Source organism: Perna viridis, chromosome 1 (genome assembly GCF_037379345.1).
Source record: "Perna viridis isolate PV_CMFRI_1.1 ecotype Kerala chromosome 1, ASM3737934v1, whole genome shotgun sequence".
NCBI lineage: Eukaryota > Metazoa > Mollusca > Bivalvia > Mytilida > Mytilidae > Perna > Perna viridis.
The window spans coordinates 60,409,095-60,424,672 of record NC_142445.1 but is presented as its reverse complement, the minus strand read 5'-3'; the positions used below and the strand labels follow the sequence as shown (position 1 = coordinate 60,424,672).

The 15,578-nt window shown below is 33.8% G+C and overlaps 1 protein-coding gene across 1 annotated transcript; it reads left to right on the top strand.

Annotated features, from left to right (window-relative positions):
• The first annotated feature begins 5,334 nt into the window (after positions 1-5,334).
• On the top strand, positions 5,335-15,309 carry LOC148629661 (protein rolling stone-like). The gene is made up of 5 exons (XM_088555095.1): positions 5,335-5,347; positions 7,771-7,877; positions 11,150-11,381; positions 12,106-12,216; positions 14,382-15,309. Exons 2-5 carry the CDS (start codon positions 7,788-7,790, stop codon positions 14,729-14,731), a joined length of 783 nt encoding a protein of 260 aa, XP_088411221.1. The 5' UTR covers positions 5,335-5,347; positions 7,771-7,787; the 3' UTR covers positions 14,732-15,309.
• Positions 15,310-15,578: the final 269 nt, after the last annotated feature.

The window sequence follows — 15,578 nt, the reverse complement described above, 5'->3', positions numbered from 1 at the left end:
TACGATTATTAAAGAAGGACATTTTCTTGCTCTTTCATTGTTTTGGAAATTATATCTAAAAAAGCATTTCATTTGTTCATGAAACTACTCCTCCCAATTTTACCTCCATTTTTCGTAAAACTGGACAACCTCCCACTTTTATGATAAGTTTTACTTTAAAGTAGACACATTTTTCTTTCAAATGATGTATAAATTAGGTGTGTGTTTTTCGGGTCCATTAAAATCTTATTTTTCACGCTTAAACCGCTCCTCTAATGGGAGATATGTCTGTGCCATGTGCAGGATATCTTAGTAGTTATACATTAATTATTATTAAGTTGTAAATATTCATAACTTTTGACTAAATGTTTATCGTTGAGTACGACATGTTCCATGTGTTTTTATACCGTAGTTAAAAGCATTTGAAAAAGAATTCGTCTAAAATTCTTTACGACTTAGGTTTGAATTATATGCGGAGTGAATTTGTAAAGCAGTGTTTTTATTGTTGGTGACAAGACAAAACATGATTCTCCTTTTCATGTTCTTTAGTTAATCGCCGGATGCAGTGTATTAATGCAGTTAAAAGATTGTAATACAAAATTAACAATTTCAATCACTTTCTGTTAAAAATTTTAAAAAGGCGAATTTAGCTTTTTTGTAGGTTTATCACCCTTTGTTCTTTACCTAGTAATCATTTTGCATACATTTGGTAAACACTTTTTGTATTGAGTTACATTGATTTTATTGCTACTCGATGAATACTTCAATAAACACAAAATCAAACTTCACCATATAAATAAGTATAAGACCAAAAAACCCTTTAAAATGATTATTTTAATATTTGCATGCTGTTCACTAACCCCTTCCCCTAAAAAAACACACACAAGCCGCTAAAGTAGGTTCAATTTTTGTCTCATTTTTTACGCACCGTTGGGCGTGTTGTATGCATCGTTGTCCGCAAGTCGGAGGATATACTTACATTTTTCCATTAAATTCATTTTCAGGTCACGGTAAGTGTGGTTTTACCTATAAGCTACCAGCGCACAATAATTATATCTGTTTATCATGGATCATTTGCTATAACTCCTGAGGCATAACTTATTGTCAAACACTTCAGAGGTGAATTTTGTTTACGTTTTAAATGTACATTTGTATATGCAATTAATATAAAATCAACAAACTGTTCAGAAGCATGGGAAGATAGATGATTATAACCTTGGGAATTTCTTGTTTTCCGATTGCCGTCACTGTGGGAGGAGTCTTAGGAAGGGAGACGTTTCTTTCACCAACGTGGGCGATAAGTTTTCATATTCCAACTAAAAACTAGTGTATATTCTTAACAGACAAATACATCGAATTTGAGGAGTGGCAGATCTGATAAGTAACTAAAGGTAGAGTATGTTTGAATTGTTATATAAATAGAAATATTACGGCTTCATTCAAAAATATTATCATATACTAAAGTGAATCTAGCCGTCAATACCAGCCCACATGAAAGCCAGTCGTCAATGATATTCATGAGCGGTGCGTTCAAAAACTGAATTAAGTTATTCATATAATAAGAACGTTAAATAGGAATAAAAATTAGTAGATTTTTCTAAAATACTGTTATATTTTTTGTTTTCATAGTATATCAAGATCGGGAAGGGTTCAGGAATTTTGAAAAAGGGAGTTCTAGATGGTTTTCCGAAAAAGGGGATTCCATGCTATTTGGTCATTTTTAGCCAAATTGTCCTCGAAATTAAAAAACTTGTCCAACATAATGGGGATCCGACCCCCACCCGGTGGATCTACCACTGACTATAAAATCTTATTTCCCTTGTTTTGGTTACTATTGTTACTTGCCGTAATACAAATCAAGTGTATTAACAAAGTTGTGCAGAACTATTTTTAGTATTTTTTAATCAAACCTTCCATGCTTTCGGATAGTACACAAAATTTGCCATTATTAGGTATATTAGAAATCCGTATTGATGTTCATATGTATATAGTGTACTAGCAAATTGTATTAGTGCTTTATGTTGTCCGTATGAGATATAAGTAAGTGACGTTTTAATCACTTGTGTCGTAGAAGAAAAATTCCTGTTATTTCCGAGTTTTTTACACAATATACGTGAATAATCAAACTAGACCAGACCACAGCGAGAAGCTGTTGTTTTGAAGCATACCATTAAATTAGATATCCATATAGAAAACGGTAACTTGTTAATTAAGTTATTTGAAGGTCTATTTAAGATAACAAACCCATGTCTAACAAATACCTTTAAATAATGTAAATTCCTTACAATTATTCTCAAATCTTTGTGGAAATTAGGAACTTCAAGAGTGATTCACTTTTAGTTGTGTTCTTAACAATTATTAGTTACAATTTCTACAGTAACGGGTTTTTTGTTTTTTGTTTTTTTTTTTTTCAATGAAAAGTTCATTCATACAAATTAATTGTCTTTACATGGTTAAATAAAATACAATTTTGAAAAATGCACAGGGTATTCATGTTGTTTATCAATAGTAAACGAAATCAAGCTAACAAACAATTGGCGGTCGTATGATGTTATGGCGCACTCGTCGCGTAGTGGTCTTCGTTGTTTGGGAACATTTCTTTTCCGTGCGATACTTTTAGGTGTGGTTGGTCAATTGTTCTGAAATTTTCATATGATATTACTTACCACTAATGCAAGATTCATAATTAATTTGGACTTTGTGTCCCCTACCGTTTTAGAAAAAGGAGCCAAAAAGTGTAAAAAAAAATGGGGGGGGGGTATTAAAAGCCATGTTGAATGTTTCTTTCCGATTTCAATTATTATTCTTTGTTGTGTTCCTCATTTTATTCTGGGAAACAAATATTTCTGCTGATTTTATGTGTTTTGCATCATTTTCTAGTTATGGAGGGTCGGTCAAAGTATGGCAACGCCCCCCCCCCCCCCAAAAAAAAAAAACTCTTTTTTTTTCTTTGATCCGATTTTAAAAAATCTTTTTTATTGCATTCCCCATAAAAAAATCCCTGCCTGTTTATCAATCAGATTTCAGATATCGCTTAGGGTTTTTAAGTGATAAGAGGCCTAAGAGGTAACATAAAAAAATCGTCTATTTTACTTCTTGTCCGATTAAAAAAAATAATAATTGGATTCCTCATAAAAATAACTGCCTACATTTACAATCAAATTTCTTACAATTTTAGTTATAAGGGATCAAAGGGGCCACACCAAAAAAATCAACTTTTTTAAATTCTTGGTCTAATTTTTGTAATGGATTCCTCATATATTTTTATTAAAAAAAATCGCTGCCTGAATTTTTCATCCAGATTTTAGACAAACTACGAATTTTGGTTTATTTTTTATGGTTATGACATGATTCGAATTATGTGAAGACAGGTTTCACATTATATTTCGATAATTTCAACTGTTTTTTCTTCAATTTTATGTGGTCGACATTATGGTAAGCAACAAGAAATTCTCATTAAAAATATCATACAACCAAACAAATCAGTTAGTTTATGCCGTGAACGGTTCGTTTTACTTACATGTAATTATGTTGTATTGTAAAATAATGATAATTTTAAGATGTCCTGTGCGTCACCATGGATTCTTAACTCAAGATTTACATATGAATATTGTAGGTCAATATTGTCGTTCTTTAAGAGAATACTGCATGTGAATGAATTATTATAATTTTTCGAGGAGTACTGATTTTGTTTTTTTTTTTTTGTTTTTGTTTTTGTTTTTTTTTGTGATGCTGTCAAACCATGAATTTAACTTTCTAACGAAATGTTAAATCTCCCTTGAAATCTTTGATAGTGAAATTTGTAACCAACGAATTATAAAGCACTAAATGATTCCCAGGGGAAAAAATATAGTAATTGTGTAGAAAAAAAATGATAAAATAAAGTGCGTTTATATGTATGATATGTACTAGTCAACCTTATTGAAAATAGCAAAAATATAGAAGTGAAACAAAACTAAGAGAAATTTTTAAAGACACCATTAAAGATGATATGTCTAATGGATTGAGCAAACGTTGCTAACGAATTGAGCAAAGGTTGCTAACGAATTGAGCAAAGGTTGCTATGAATTGAACAAACAAATGTTGCTGACGGATTGAAAGAATAGAAAAATCACCAGTCAGATGAAGAGTTGAACGCAGCTTAAGATAATATGAAACGAGTAATGCGCATTCAGAACGATTTTTAACAAACGATTAATAAACATGAAAACAGTACGGAACGAATCCCAACTTTCTGTATATATATCGCGTACGATTTATTAATAAACGCATTGAAAACGGATAGTTAACGAATGGAAACAACGCATAGCAAATGTGCAACGAATTTGATTAAATTACATTGTATTTTCGAAATACATTGCATTAAAACAGTACGTTCTTCCAAAAAATGACGCGATATGAAAGAATGGAAACTGCATGGCTTTATTTTCCTATGAAAATGTTAATAAGGTTAAGAAAATTGCAGAATCTTCAATGCATGTCGCACTTGTGCGAAATCTTTTAAAAAAAAAAAACGGGTGACTATTTTTTATACTGGATTATCATACTGGTTTGCCATCGTTTATTATTTTTCTGTTAAAATAGCCTGTAACTATGGTCACAACAGTCCTACTCATGTTGATTCTTGAAAGGGCCTTTTTTAGACATTGTTTTTTTTAATATATAATTATTGACAGCTATAAACATTAATTTTCTCTAGTATCTTGTTGTTATAACTTTCACTGAAACTTTGGCATCACTCTCTTACAAGAATATCAGATCAACTACACTTATATATACATATTTATATATTATAATTTCTGAAGAAACACGCTTTCTGATTGGATAAAAAAAATGTTCATCGTCGCATAGACCAAATTTTGTATATGATTGTGACGTGATCAACCTTTTCCGACGGTTTATTTGTTGAATTTTGGTACTAAAATTAAATCATTAGGAATGTCTGTAATATTTTATCGGTCTTTTTTAAATAGCCTCAATGCTCGTGGTGCACACTTGAAAATAACCTGGTAGGCTGGTTAATTGGTGTGTTACGCAGGTTATTTAGTGCGCTACGCAAATTATTTAGTGTGCACCACTTGATATTCAGGTTATTTCTTCATAGACCAAAATATGTCACAGTCATTCTTTAAACACTCTGATTAACATTTGTTGGTAGTTGCTTTTAAATCGAATGAAGGGATAAATCGAAAAAAAACTTGCTTTTTAAACCAATGATCCAAATTTGAATATAAAATATAAAATGAAAAGATTCGTCATTGGAATGTTTGATAGTCTATTTCCGCTGCAAGTCTCACCAAATTGCGAATTAAGTAAGTTTCACTAACTTATTTTCTCAAAAGATGTTATGAGAAATCAGAAGACAACCGTAAGTACAATATTAGCTTTTTCTTAAATTTCTAGGTTGCTTTCGATTACTCAGATAGAAATGCTAAACATAAAACATGTAGTTACCTTAATAAATATTTGTAAAAGACTTACTCTGCAAGTGAAACATTAACGAATAAAGTTAGAAAGAAACTCGTATATTTAAAAAAAATATTTTATTCTTACCAGAGTGGAAACGAATGGTAATAATGTTGAAAGCGATCTGTATATAAACGGGCCTTGCTTTTTCATAACGGGTACCTAATGAGCACAATGAACAGAAATCGTTTTGATAATTTGCTATACGATTGCCGAATGTGTTCTGAATTTAGGTTACAGACCACCATGCACCATCAATTTGGAACGTACGCGTAAAAAGTCCTTCGCCAAGGTACAAAGTAGTCCGTTTAGCATGCCATTATAAAAAAAGTTGACAATATAAAAAATGAATGAACTTTTTTCAAAAAGGGAATTTTATTCTGATAATTTTGAGCCCAAAGTATGCTGCCTCAAACTTAAATAAACTAATTTGGTGGAATTATAAACAAAGGTTGTCTAAATAAAGAATTTTTATGATCCCCTAGGCTATTTTAGGGTAGATGAGTTCCAAGTGTCAGTTCTTCACTGCAAGGTAGTAAACCCCTTGTGAAATTCTGAGTGACATAGCAGTACATGTGTATGTCTCAAGTGATATATGATTTTGGTTAGGTTAAACTTAAAGTAAACTACTGAGGACCCCTTGAAAATGAGCAAATTAACATAGAGAGTAATGGGATTCTGAATTAGTGGTTTGTAGCCTGAACGTTTTCGGAAATTCGTTAGCTTTCGTCTAAATATTTTATGCTTGCACAATGCACAAAAATTCTGAAAGTTCGGAATAAATACGAATAACAACGATTAAGAACGAAAGAAAACGAATGGCAGACGAACTTGTGCGTTTCCTTGACGTCCCCAGAGCGTTAAAACAAAATTGCAGTTTGATCACAATTCATTACAGTGTAAGAGCCCTTTAAGGCCAGACTGGATATTTAGTAACCTGGTTCGGGAAATGTGTCCGTCCTTGGTGAAAGGAAACTGTTAACCAATTGTGACGGAAATAAATTGTACATAAACAACTGTTATTTTGACCTAATAAGCATTTATTTAATTGTTTGTGTCGACAAGTTTCCGAGGGTCGTCTTTGTTATGTGTGGTAAGACTACTTTAATGTACTTGTAACCTTATTTTGTGGTATTGCATATTTTTTTTTTTATATTCTGTTTCATTTAACATTCTTCTCATTGTTATCGTCTGAATATAGCTGAAATATTGCTGCTCGGACGTTAAACACCAACAAACAAACAAAATCTTCTCATTGTTAACTTTAATCATTGAACTTTGACCAGGACGCAGCTGCTCCCCTTTTTAGAATTTTCCCTGATTGAAAACTAATGTAAATCACACGATACTTATGTATATGTTGTTCTAGTCACTTCGTGAAATACTACTTATACTATCGTTTATTGTTGCCTTCGATTATTATCTTCACTGTAAAGTTGTCCTTTGTTAATGTACCAATATCAGTAGAAGTACTATTTGCACTTGGCAGTCCATACTAATAAAGATGTAAGTATACTTCTGCTTCTGCCAGATAATGACCACAATAATCGTGTCGATTATACTGTCATGATGTGGTACGCATGCCCTTCCCCTTCCCCACCCCAGAAATAAATAATTTAGTTCAGCTTTGTCAGAGAGGGTTTGAATGCCTCAACTGAGAGTCCTGACACCATACACGAAGGAAGATGGTTGTCTGAGGGAAGATATATTCGGACTGAAATACATTGTAGTATAGGGTTATTGCATGAATACTGGGGAATAATATCTCTAGTAGAATTTTATATAGCACGACTTTACGAGTGGAATATACATTTTACGAGGGATAATATTCCCCAGTATTCATGCAACAATCCTTTTATTGCATGGCGATATAATTCAATATTGTTTAAAATGAACTTTTTTCACTGATAACGCCACTTCACTATATTTGCACTAGTGCAATATGGGAATGTTTTGCACGCTGACGTTGCACTGTCAATAAATTGAATTATGACGAATGTTTCTAATATTTGAGTTGGTTATACAAGATAATCTGTTAGGCCACTTGATACTTTATTTATAAATCGCTTTGATTACTTCATATGATACTATATTTTTAAACTGATGTATCATACATTCTTTGAAACATTTTAAATACAAATTGAAAATGTGGGTTCACATTATCATTCTAATTTATGATGTTTAATTAAGGGTACAGGAGGTAACCGATCTAAAGCTATTTTCATAGACAATGATCTCTGGAATGGATCTAAAATAAATAATTAAGAAGTCATACGTTTGTATGTACATGTATTTATTGCTTGACGCAATATTTTATTGTTTCAGACAACAAGCATTTTACAATGTCATGTCTTAGTGAACTGAAGAAAGAGTTTCTGTGTGGAAACTTCGGAACCGGTTATAAGTTGCCCAGCAAGTTCGTACTAGCCCAGGTAAATTGTACATTGAGAATTTTATATGAAATGATACATTGGACGACATATCACAGGAAATCACAATTAAATCTGTAGACCAGTACACAATCTGAGGAACTTTTTTTCTCAAAAATTCATAAATTCAGTATGAAGCGGGGGTAACCTGTAGGAGGACGAGGTTGAATATATTGATATTTATTTTAAAAAAATTAATGCCTTTTACAGTATTACATCTAGGATTTATGTTCTTTATAATTTAGCAAAACCTTAAGACACGAGCTAAAACATTTAACGATGTTAAAAGATATGAAAATAAATATAATTCTTCCTTTGTATTATTACCCCTGGTAATTCATTTGTAAAAAACATTTCATTAAAATATATATATATAATGTGACGACTCAATTCGCTACACTGCTCCATCGGATCAAATTGATACAGGGAAGGTAATGTAAGTATAGAAAAATCTGAAAAATTCCTAAATATTCTAGAACTCAAATTTGCGAAGCAAATGTTTGGTCGTTCCCTCCGCGGGACTCGAACTCGTACCGCTGTGACATCTATGGCAATAGCGCCTGTACAAAGTCCAACGCCCTAAACCACTCGGCCAGCTAGGCTATATAAAAATATAGCTTTCGCTGGCCGGGTTATTCATCCTTGTAGCGTTAATCTATAGGGCTGTACCTTAGTACACGATGTATGGTAGTACGGGACAGCTCATCTAGGTGTTATTACGTGTATGTAGGATAGAGGATCAAATTAACGATACATGTCACAACAAATCAATATTATACAAGCGTCTCAGAATGTGACGACTATATTCGTTACACTGCTCCATCGGATCAAATTAACACAGGGAAGATAATGTTAGCATAGAGAGGTCTCACTGAAAAAATTCTCAACGAAGCAAATTTTGGTCGTTTCCTCCGCGGGACTCGAAGTCATACCGCTGTGACATCTATGGCAACACCGCCTGCGCAAAATCCAGCGTCCTAGACCACTCGACCAGCTAGGCTGTATAAAATAAAGCTTTTGCTTGCCGGGAAATTCCTCATCGTAGGATTAGTCTGAGGCTGTAGCTTAGTACACGATGTATGGTAGCACAGGACAGCTCACCTAGGTGTTGTTATGTACGATAGAGGATCAAATTAACGATGTTTTGCTTTGTTGCCATATGACTAAACCTCACCAAGATTCTAGCGGAAAGCAAAAGACTGTAATCGAGAGAACAAGACCAGACATGGAAAACAGACACACACATCAAAGAATATAAAATAGATAACAAAAATTAAATGAGCAACTCGACGCAACTAAAACTGGGAGCATGGACAAGGTGAACCTGTAGACAAAGCATTCTCTGCTTTTCTAGAAACATCCGCTGAGTTGCTTATAAAAAGTCAAGTCCAGGGTAGACGAAAGAGGAAAGGAAAACTATGACACGTTGAACAAATTAGTGTTCGTGGTGCAGATGGGTACACCATAACGATCAACGAGTTCATGATGACGACCATAACACTTCTGTAGTGATGACTTCAAATCTTATAGCAACATAACCCTGTTCAAGAAGCCTATTTGTTAGAGTTCTAGCGCGATACAAAAAGTCTGTGTAGTTACGACAAGCTCTGGCATGACATATGAGTTGTGATATGAGATCTCCATACACAGGTTCTGGATGGATGAAAGGAAAGTTGACAATACGGAATGAAAAGTCATCGCGTTGGTCAATAGTTTTCCTTTACCATCGATCTCTAAATGTAGGTCAAGATAATAGGCCGACTTCACAGTGTCTGTAGTATCCTTTATCTCAAGTTCTTTGGGGTAGACGCGATGTATCAAATCCCCGAAACTAGGATTGTTTATCGATAGTACGTCATCTATATAGCGGAAACTGAGATCAAAGGATCTAGCTAAACGATGTTCCTTCTTTTTGGATCAGATTAGCTATAAAGCCAGCCTCATAAGAGTGAAGGAGAACATGTCAGCGAGCAGAGGAGCACAATTTGTTTCCATAGGAATGTCGATCGTTTGTTGAAAAACGCGTCCACCTCACTGGACAAACATGCACAAAAATTCCAGCATTTTGAAGACATTTTCTGTATATTTGAAAAATGATTTGGATTATTTTTTACAAAGTATGGGGAATCTCTACCAAGAACTACATATTTGTATCTATATGGACCGTCTTTTTGGAGTAACAAAGATGTATAATGTTTTTGTTTCTTGATTTGTTCTGAGTATCTGGAATAGAAGTATAAAGAGTTGAAAAATCATAGGTTTTATCCATTTTCTTGCGTAGTCCTCCACGGCATCCATAAGGACTTTAAAGATGCAATTCCAATTTATGGAGCGTGGTTCACGGACGACATTGATTACAATATGACTTTCTCATAATGTAAACAATTGTACGTACTTCCAGTCCTCTTAATTTTTAGAGGCTCAAGCAATCAAGCATTCGTTTCGGTTTTTAGAATAATTATTGGAGACGCTCATTGTTATTTTACATTCTCTCAGCGACATATCACTTCCGGACGATGAACCTTTGCTCTCATCATTCTACATTCCAAGCAGTTTATTTTGTAAAAGGAGACAGTTTCTAGGCAATGTTAGAGTTTGTACAGCAATAACGTGCGCAACGTGGCTGCTCTCCGCTAATTCTCACGTGCATGTTGTTGTAGAGCTCTCCGCTCTCGCTGAGGCTTCACTGCAGCTTGATCTGTGTTCGTTATATATAAAAATGTAGTTTTATTCAAACTATGCTCATTAATCTGATGCTCGTGCAAGAGTACCAAGAGTTCTTAATAGGACACCTACAGTAGCAATGTTAGATCAAATGTTTCTCTATAGGTTTACTTTCTATCCCCCTTTTCAATCTATTTACAGGATAACAAAACAATACATTGAGCAAATGCCATTTTAACCAAATAAAAGTCGAGCACCATGTTTCTCTTTCAGAGCGACGTGTTCATACTACGTTTCCATTTCTTTTTACCCAAACTGATGTACTGTAACTGTTATACGTACCTAGAAGAAGTTGCTCATCGACTTTACTTTGTCCTTTTTATAGCAGACCTTTTTATTAAGTATGATCGTAACCATGTTATAAGAATAAACATATGTTCCAACATTTTTAGATTAATAACAGGTCTGTAAGTTCGTTCAAAGTTATACACAGAAAGCTCTTGGGAAGATTTGTGTATGTCATGTGTAATGTTGGCATTGACACCTATTGATGTACAGACGTTATGCTGTCAGCAAACAAATTAAACTTCTCTATATATTTCTGTTTTCAGTGTGGACCACGAATATTTTATCCAATATGGACATCGCTGTGGATCTTATATCATCTAGCGTGGATAAGTTATGATATATACGACAAATTTGAAGGCGACAAGAATGGTGATTCTGAGTATTTTTCCAAGCTAACTAACTGGGGCTATAACTTGCTGGTTATAACAAATTTTCTTGACGCTGTTATAGTTTTGTACATACACATTACAAAACAGGATATATTCGCAGACAAAGGTATTATTCTGGTATTCTGTTAACTAGATCTTATAAAGACAATATTCTATTATATGCAGCTTTATGTATTTTCTTAGGTTGTACCTTTGTGTATTGCTTGTTTGTTTATTTTGTTATTGGTTGTTTACTACTAAATGTTCGAGAAAATAAGTCATTCGAAGTTTGGAAGTGAAATAAATTGAATTACTTCCCTTTTGACAAATTGGTCATTTACAGTAATACTTAATTTTCAGTAGTCACCATATGGACACAAGTTGTGTCCCTCTTCCTGCAGATTAATTTCTTTATCTCTATGGATTAAATGCCAAGGAAACAACGCAGCGATTTCTATTCGGTGATTCTTTCCAATAAGAAGAATGGGTCTTGTAGAATTACCTCCGCGTCATTTAACTTCGAGTGTGGAATGAACTCCATGCAAAAATGTTGAATAAATCTACAGATTTTGTTTTCAAATTTATCATAAACCTTCATTGAAGCATTTTTTCAATACCAGTTTTAAGTAGGAAATCAACTACTGATTTGAAGTCACTAGCAGATATTTCATCGCATTTCAAAACTTGATAATTGCTATAGTGTTGATATTTCTTTGTTTATCAAATATGTAAGCGACAGTCGGTACGGTTCTTAATCTTTTACCCAAAGAACAGTCTTTTGAATACCACATCATAAGAATTTTTGTCTGATTTGTGTTTTTTTATTATTATTATTTATCGAACATTTTTAGACATGGACCAGAGCACACCATGGTACTTACAAATGAACTGGATTCTGTTTGAAATTATGAATACAACAGGAATCATTATAACCATTCTTTATTATGGACTCTTGGTTCCGAGTAAGTATAGACGTAAACCATTATTCCGGTATTGGTGTGGACATCTAAACTGTAGATATTTGAATCACAGAACCATGGTCTATGATTTACTGTGATAAAATATCATGAAAAAATAGTATAAAATGTCAACTCTAAAAATTTTTTTTTTTTTGGTATGTAGAGGGGTAAAAGCATTACACTATTTTTTTTTAAATTCTTAATAAAACATATTGCATAGATTTCTCTGGTTTCATATGAATGGAAAAACACTATTAGCGCAATGACTGCCTCGTCGGTCTCTGAATTAAAAGCTTTGGCGTTCGTTGATTGGAGTTTTGAAGATTCCCCGTCGTTATCTCTGCATTGGCTCGAATTAAAGTCTTTTAATCAAAGCGCCGATGGCGTTGAACCTCGGAAGTCATGAGATATTTTTAGGTATTTAAAAACTGCATAATCCGCTAATGGTAAATTTCAATTTAAATTCCGTTTCCTTTTTTTTTTGTTTCGTTTCATTTCGTTTTTATTTTGTTTCTCAATGTGTAATCTTGAAATTTTTTTTTAGTTTTAAAGAGTAATCAAGGGAACCAAGGTTATAGCGGTAATCAAAAGAATGTAATCCAGGGACAAAGACCAGACATGGAAAACAGACATACACAACAAAGAACATAAAGTAACTAAAATCATACATACAAAGTAACAAAAGCAAATGAGCAACTCGGACTCCACTAAAAACTGGGAGCATGGACCAGGTGCACCGGTAGGGTAAGCGTCCTCTGCTTTTCTAGAAACACCCGCCGAGTAGCTCATTAAAAGTCAAGTCCGGGGTAGACAAACGAGGAAAGGAAAACTATGACACGTTGAATAAATCAGTTTTCATGATGCAGATGGATACACCATAACGATCCACGAGTTCATGATGACGACCATAAAACTTCTGTAGTGATGACTGTGATGACTTCAATCTTGTAGCACCATAACCCTGTTCCAGAAGCCTATTTGTTAGAGTTCTAGCGCGATACAAAAAGTCTGCGTTGTTTCGGCAAGCTCTGGCATAACGTATGAGTGATATGAACACTCCATACGCAGGTGCCGAAGGGGTTTTGATACAGATGAAAGGAAAGTTGACAATTCTGAATGAAAATTCATCACGTTTGTCGAAAAGTTTGGTCAACAGTTTTCCAATACCATCGATTTCTAAGTGTAGGTCAAGATATGAGGCTGACTTCACAGTGTCTATAGTATCCTTTATCTCAGGTTCTTTTGGGTAGATGCGATGTATCAAATCACCGAAATTAGAATTGTTTAAAGATAATACGTCATCTATATAGCGGAAACTTTAGATTGAAGGATCTAGCCAAACGATATTCTTTCTTTCTGTTCAGATCAGTGATAAAGTCAGCCTCATAAGAGTGAAGGAATAGGTCAGCAAGTAAAGGAACACAATTTATTCCCATTGGAATGCCGACCGTTTGTTGAAAAACACGTCCATCACACTGGACAAATATGTTGTCGATTAAAAATTCCAGCATTTTGTAAACATCTTCCTCTGTATATATGGAAGATGATTTGGAATTATTTCTTACAAAGTATGAGGAATCTCTACCAAGAGCTATATATTTGTATCTAGGTGTACCATCTTTTTTGGAAAAACGATGTAAAATGTTTTTAAGTCGGGATTTTAACTAAGTATGGGGAATAGAAGTATACAGTGTTGAAAAATCATAGGCTTTAATGCTATTATATTCAGATATTAGTCTTGAACTGATTGTCTCCAAAAGATCTTTCGAATTTTTCAGGATTCACATTGAATTAATACTACTACGGGAGTAACAAGTGTTGTGGTAGGACTGCAGACCCTCTTTGACAGTTGTGAGTATAGAAGTTAAAGGTTTTGAAAGAGGTTTGGTAGCCAATCACGTGGAATCCATATATGGATATCAATATTGATACACGTACTTTCAAAAGTACCAGTCCATATAAAAGTATGACAGTGTCAATGGCAGAGTCATTCATGGTACAGCAACTGAAGAAAAACAAGACTGATTATGCGGTCCGTAACTGTTTTGAATAAAAGAAAATGATGTCTTTGGGTTTTTGACATGCATGAATCACCTTTCTGATATTTATTAAGACTTCTATATAATTATATGCATAACTCAAGTAAAAGTTACTATGTATTATTTCAGAGTCAGATCCATTGAGTATTGAATACCACGCAATCAACGTCGTGTATATCATCCTCAATTTCTTTCTTTGTGCCAAGCCTGTCCGTATACTTCATTTTATATATCCGTCAATTTTCGGGGTCTTGTTTTCAATTTGGAGTGCGATAGATCAACACTATGTGAACAAGACCTTAATGTACGGAGATTTTCTGAACTGGATTGATAAACCAGGAACTGCGGTTGGATTTTGTTTGGCTTTAGTATTTGTAGTGGTACCTATTGTACATTTCTCATTTTTTGGTTTCTACAAACTTCGAGTTTTTGTATCAGAAAAATGTTGCAGCAGGGAAGAATACGCACTACAGAACTAAGACATACCATAAAGACTTGTTTTATACATGTATTTATTTGATATTATTCTACGACAGGGTCATGTGATACTTTTTCTGTTATACACTACTTGTAATATAATTCCGGGAACGTTGAATAAAATACTCTCAGACAAATAACGATGTCATGTATATTTGATATTTCATTAAAGCGGTAAGGGACAACAAAGGATAATGTGATTAAAAATAAAAACAAATCTAGTCCTGGGGAAAATTCAATGAAAACGGAGACATTAATTACGATCAATGTAAAGAAATCTCAGAATACCTTAAGCTGTTTTAAAATGTCGATGAAACATGGCTGCATGAAAACACAGACAGCTTATACGCATACCAATCGTTCGAATTTTATTAAAATGTTAAAGAGTGCAAAGTTAAATTTTAGCTTAGTGCTTGAACACGAAAATAGACTAATCTCGTTAAGCGATTATGGGATTCGTGGTTATTAAGACCAAGTTTCGTTGGAAGTCCATGTATTTCTTTAGATTATTTTAAAACAGGTGTTTAGAATTAACCTATCGTTTTATAAAGGAACGATATTAAATGGAGTTGAATCGGTATGTGTTGTGTTTTGTATTTATTTTCTAATACTAGTACTGCCTACATCTATAACACCGTCATCACGGTCATGCGCTACGATATGAAATATTCATTTGCAATGTATTTAAAGACCTCTTGTCCGCTCATAAAACTTCCGCGAGGAAAGTTTCTGACTGTTGTGTTTCGGGGTCTTATAGGGGAATATGCTTTATTTTATTGTTTCTGTTTATCTCGACTTCATATTTTCTTTTCTGTTGGGGAACTCGCTTACGCAGGTGTTACTTTGCGA

Bases quoted from the DNA above. Each gene is read 5' to 3' on its own strand.
- LOC148629661 (XM_088555095.1), top strand. From the start codon at position 7,788: ATGTCATGTCTTAGTGAACTGAAGAAAGAGTTTCTGTGTGGAAACTTC. The intron at 7,878-11,149 runs GTAAATTGTACA...TTCTGTTTTCAG, and splicing joins GCAAGTTCGTACTAGCCCAG to TGTGGACCACGAATATTTTA. The intron at 11,382-12,105 runs GTATTATTCTGG...GAACATTTTTAG, and splicing joins GGATATATTCGCAGACAAAG to ACATGGACCAGAGCACACCA.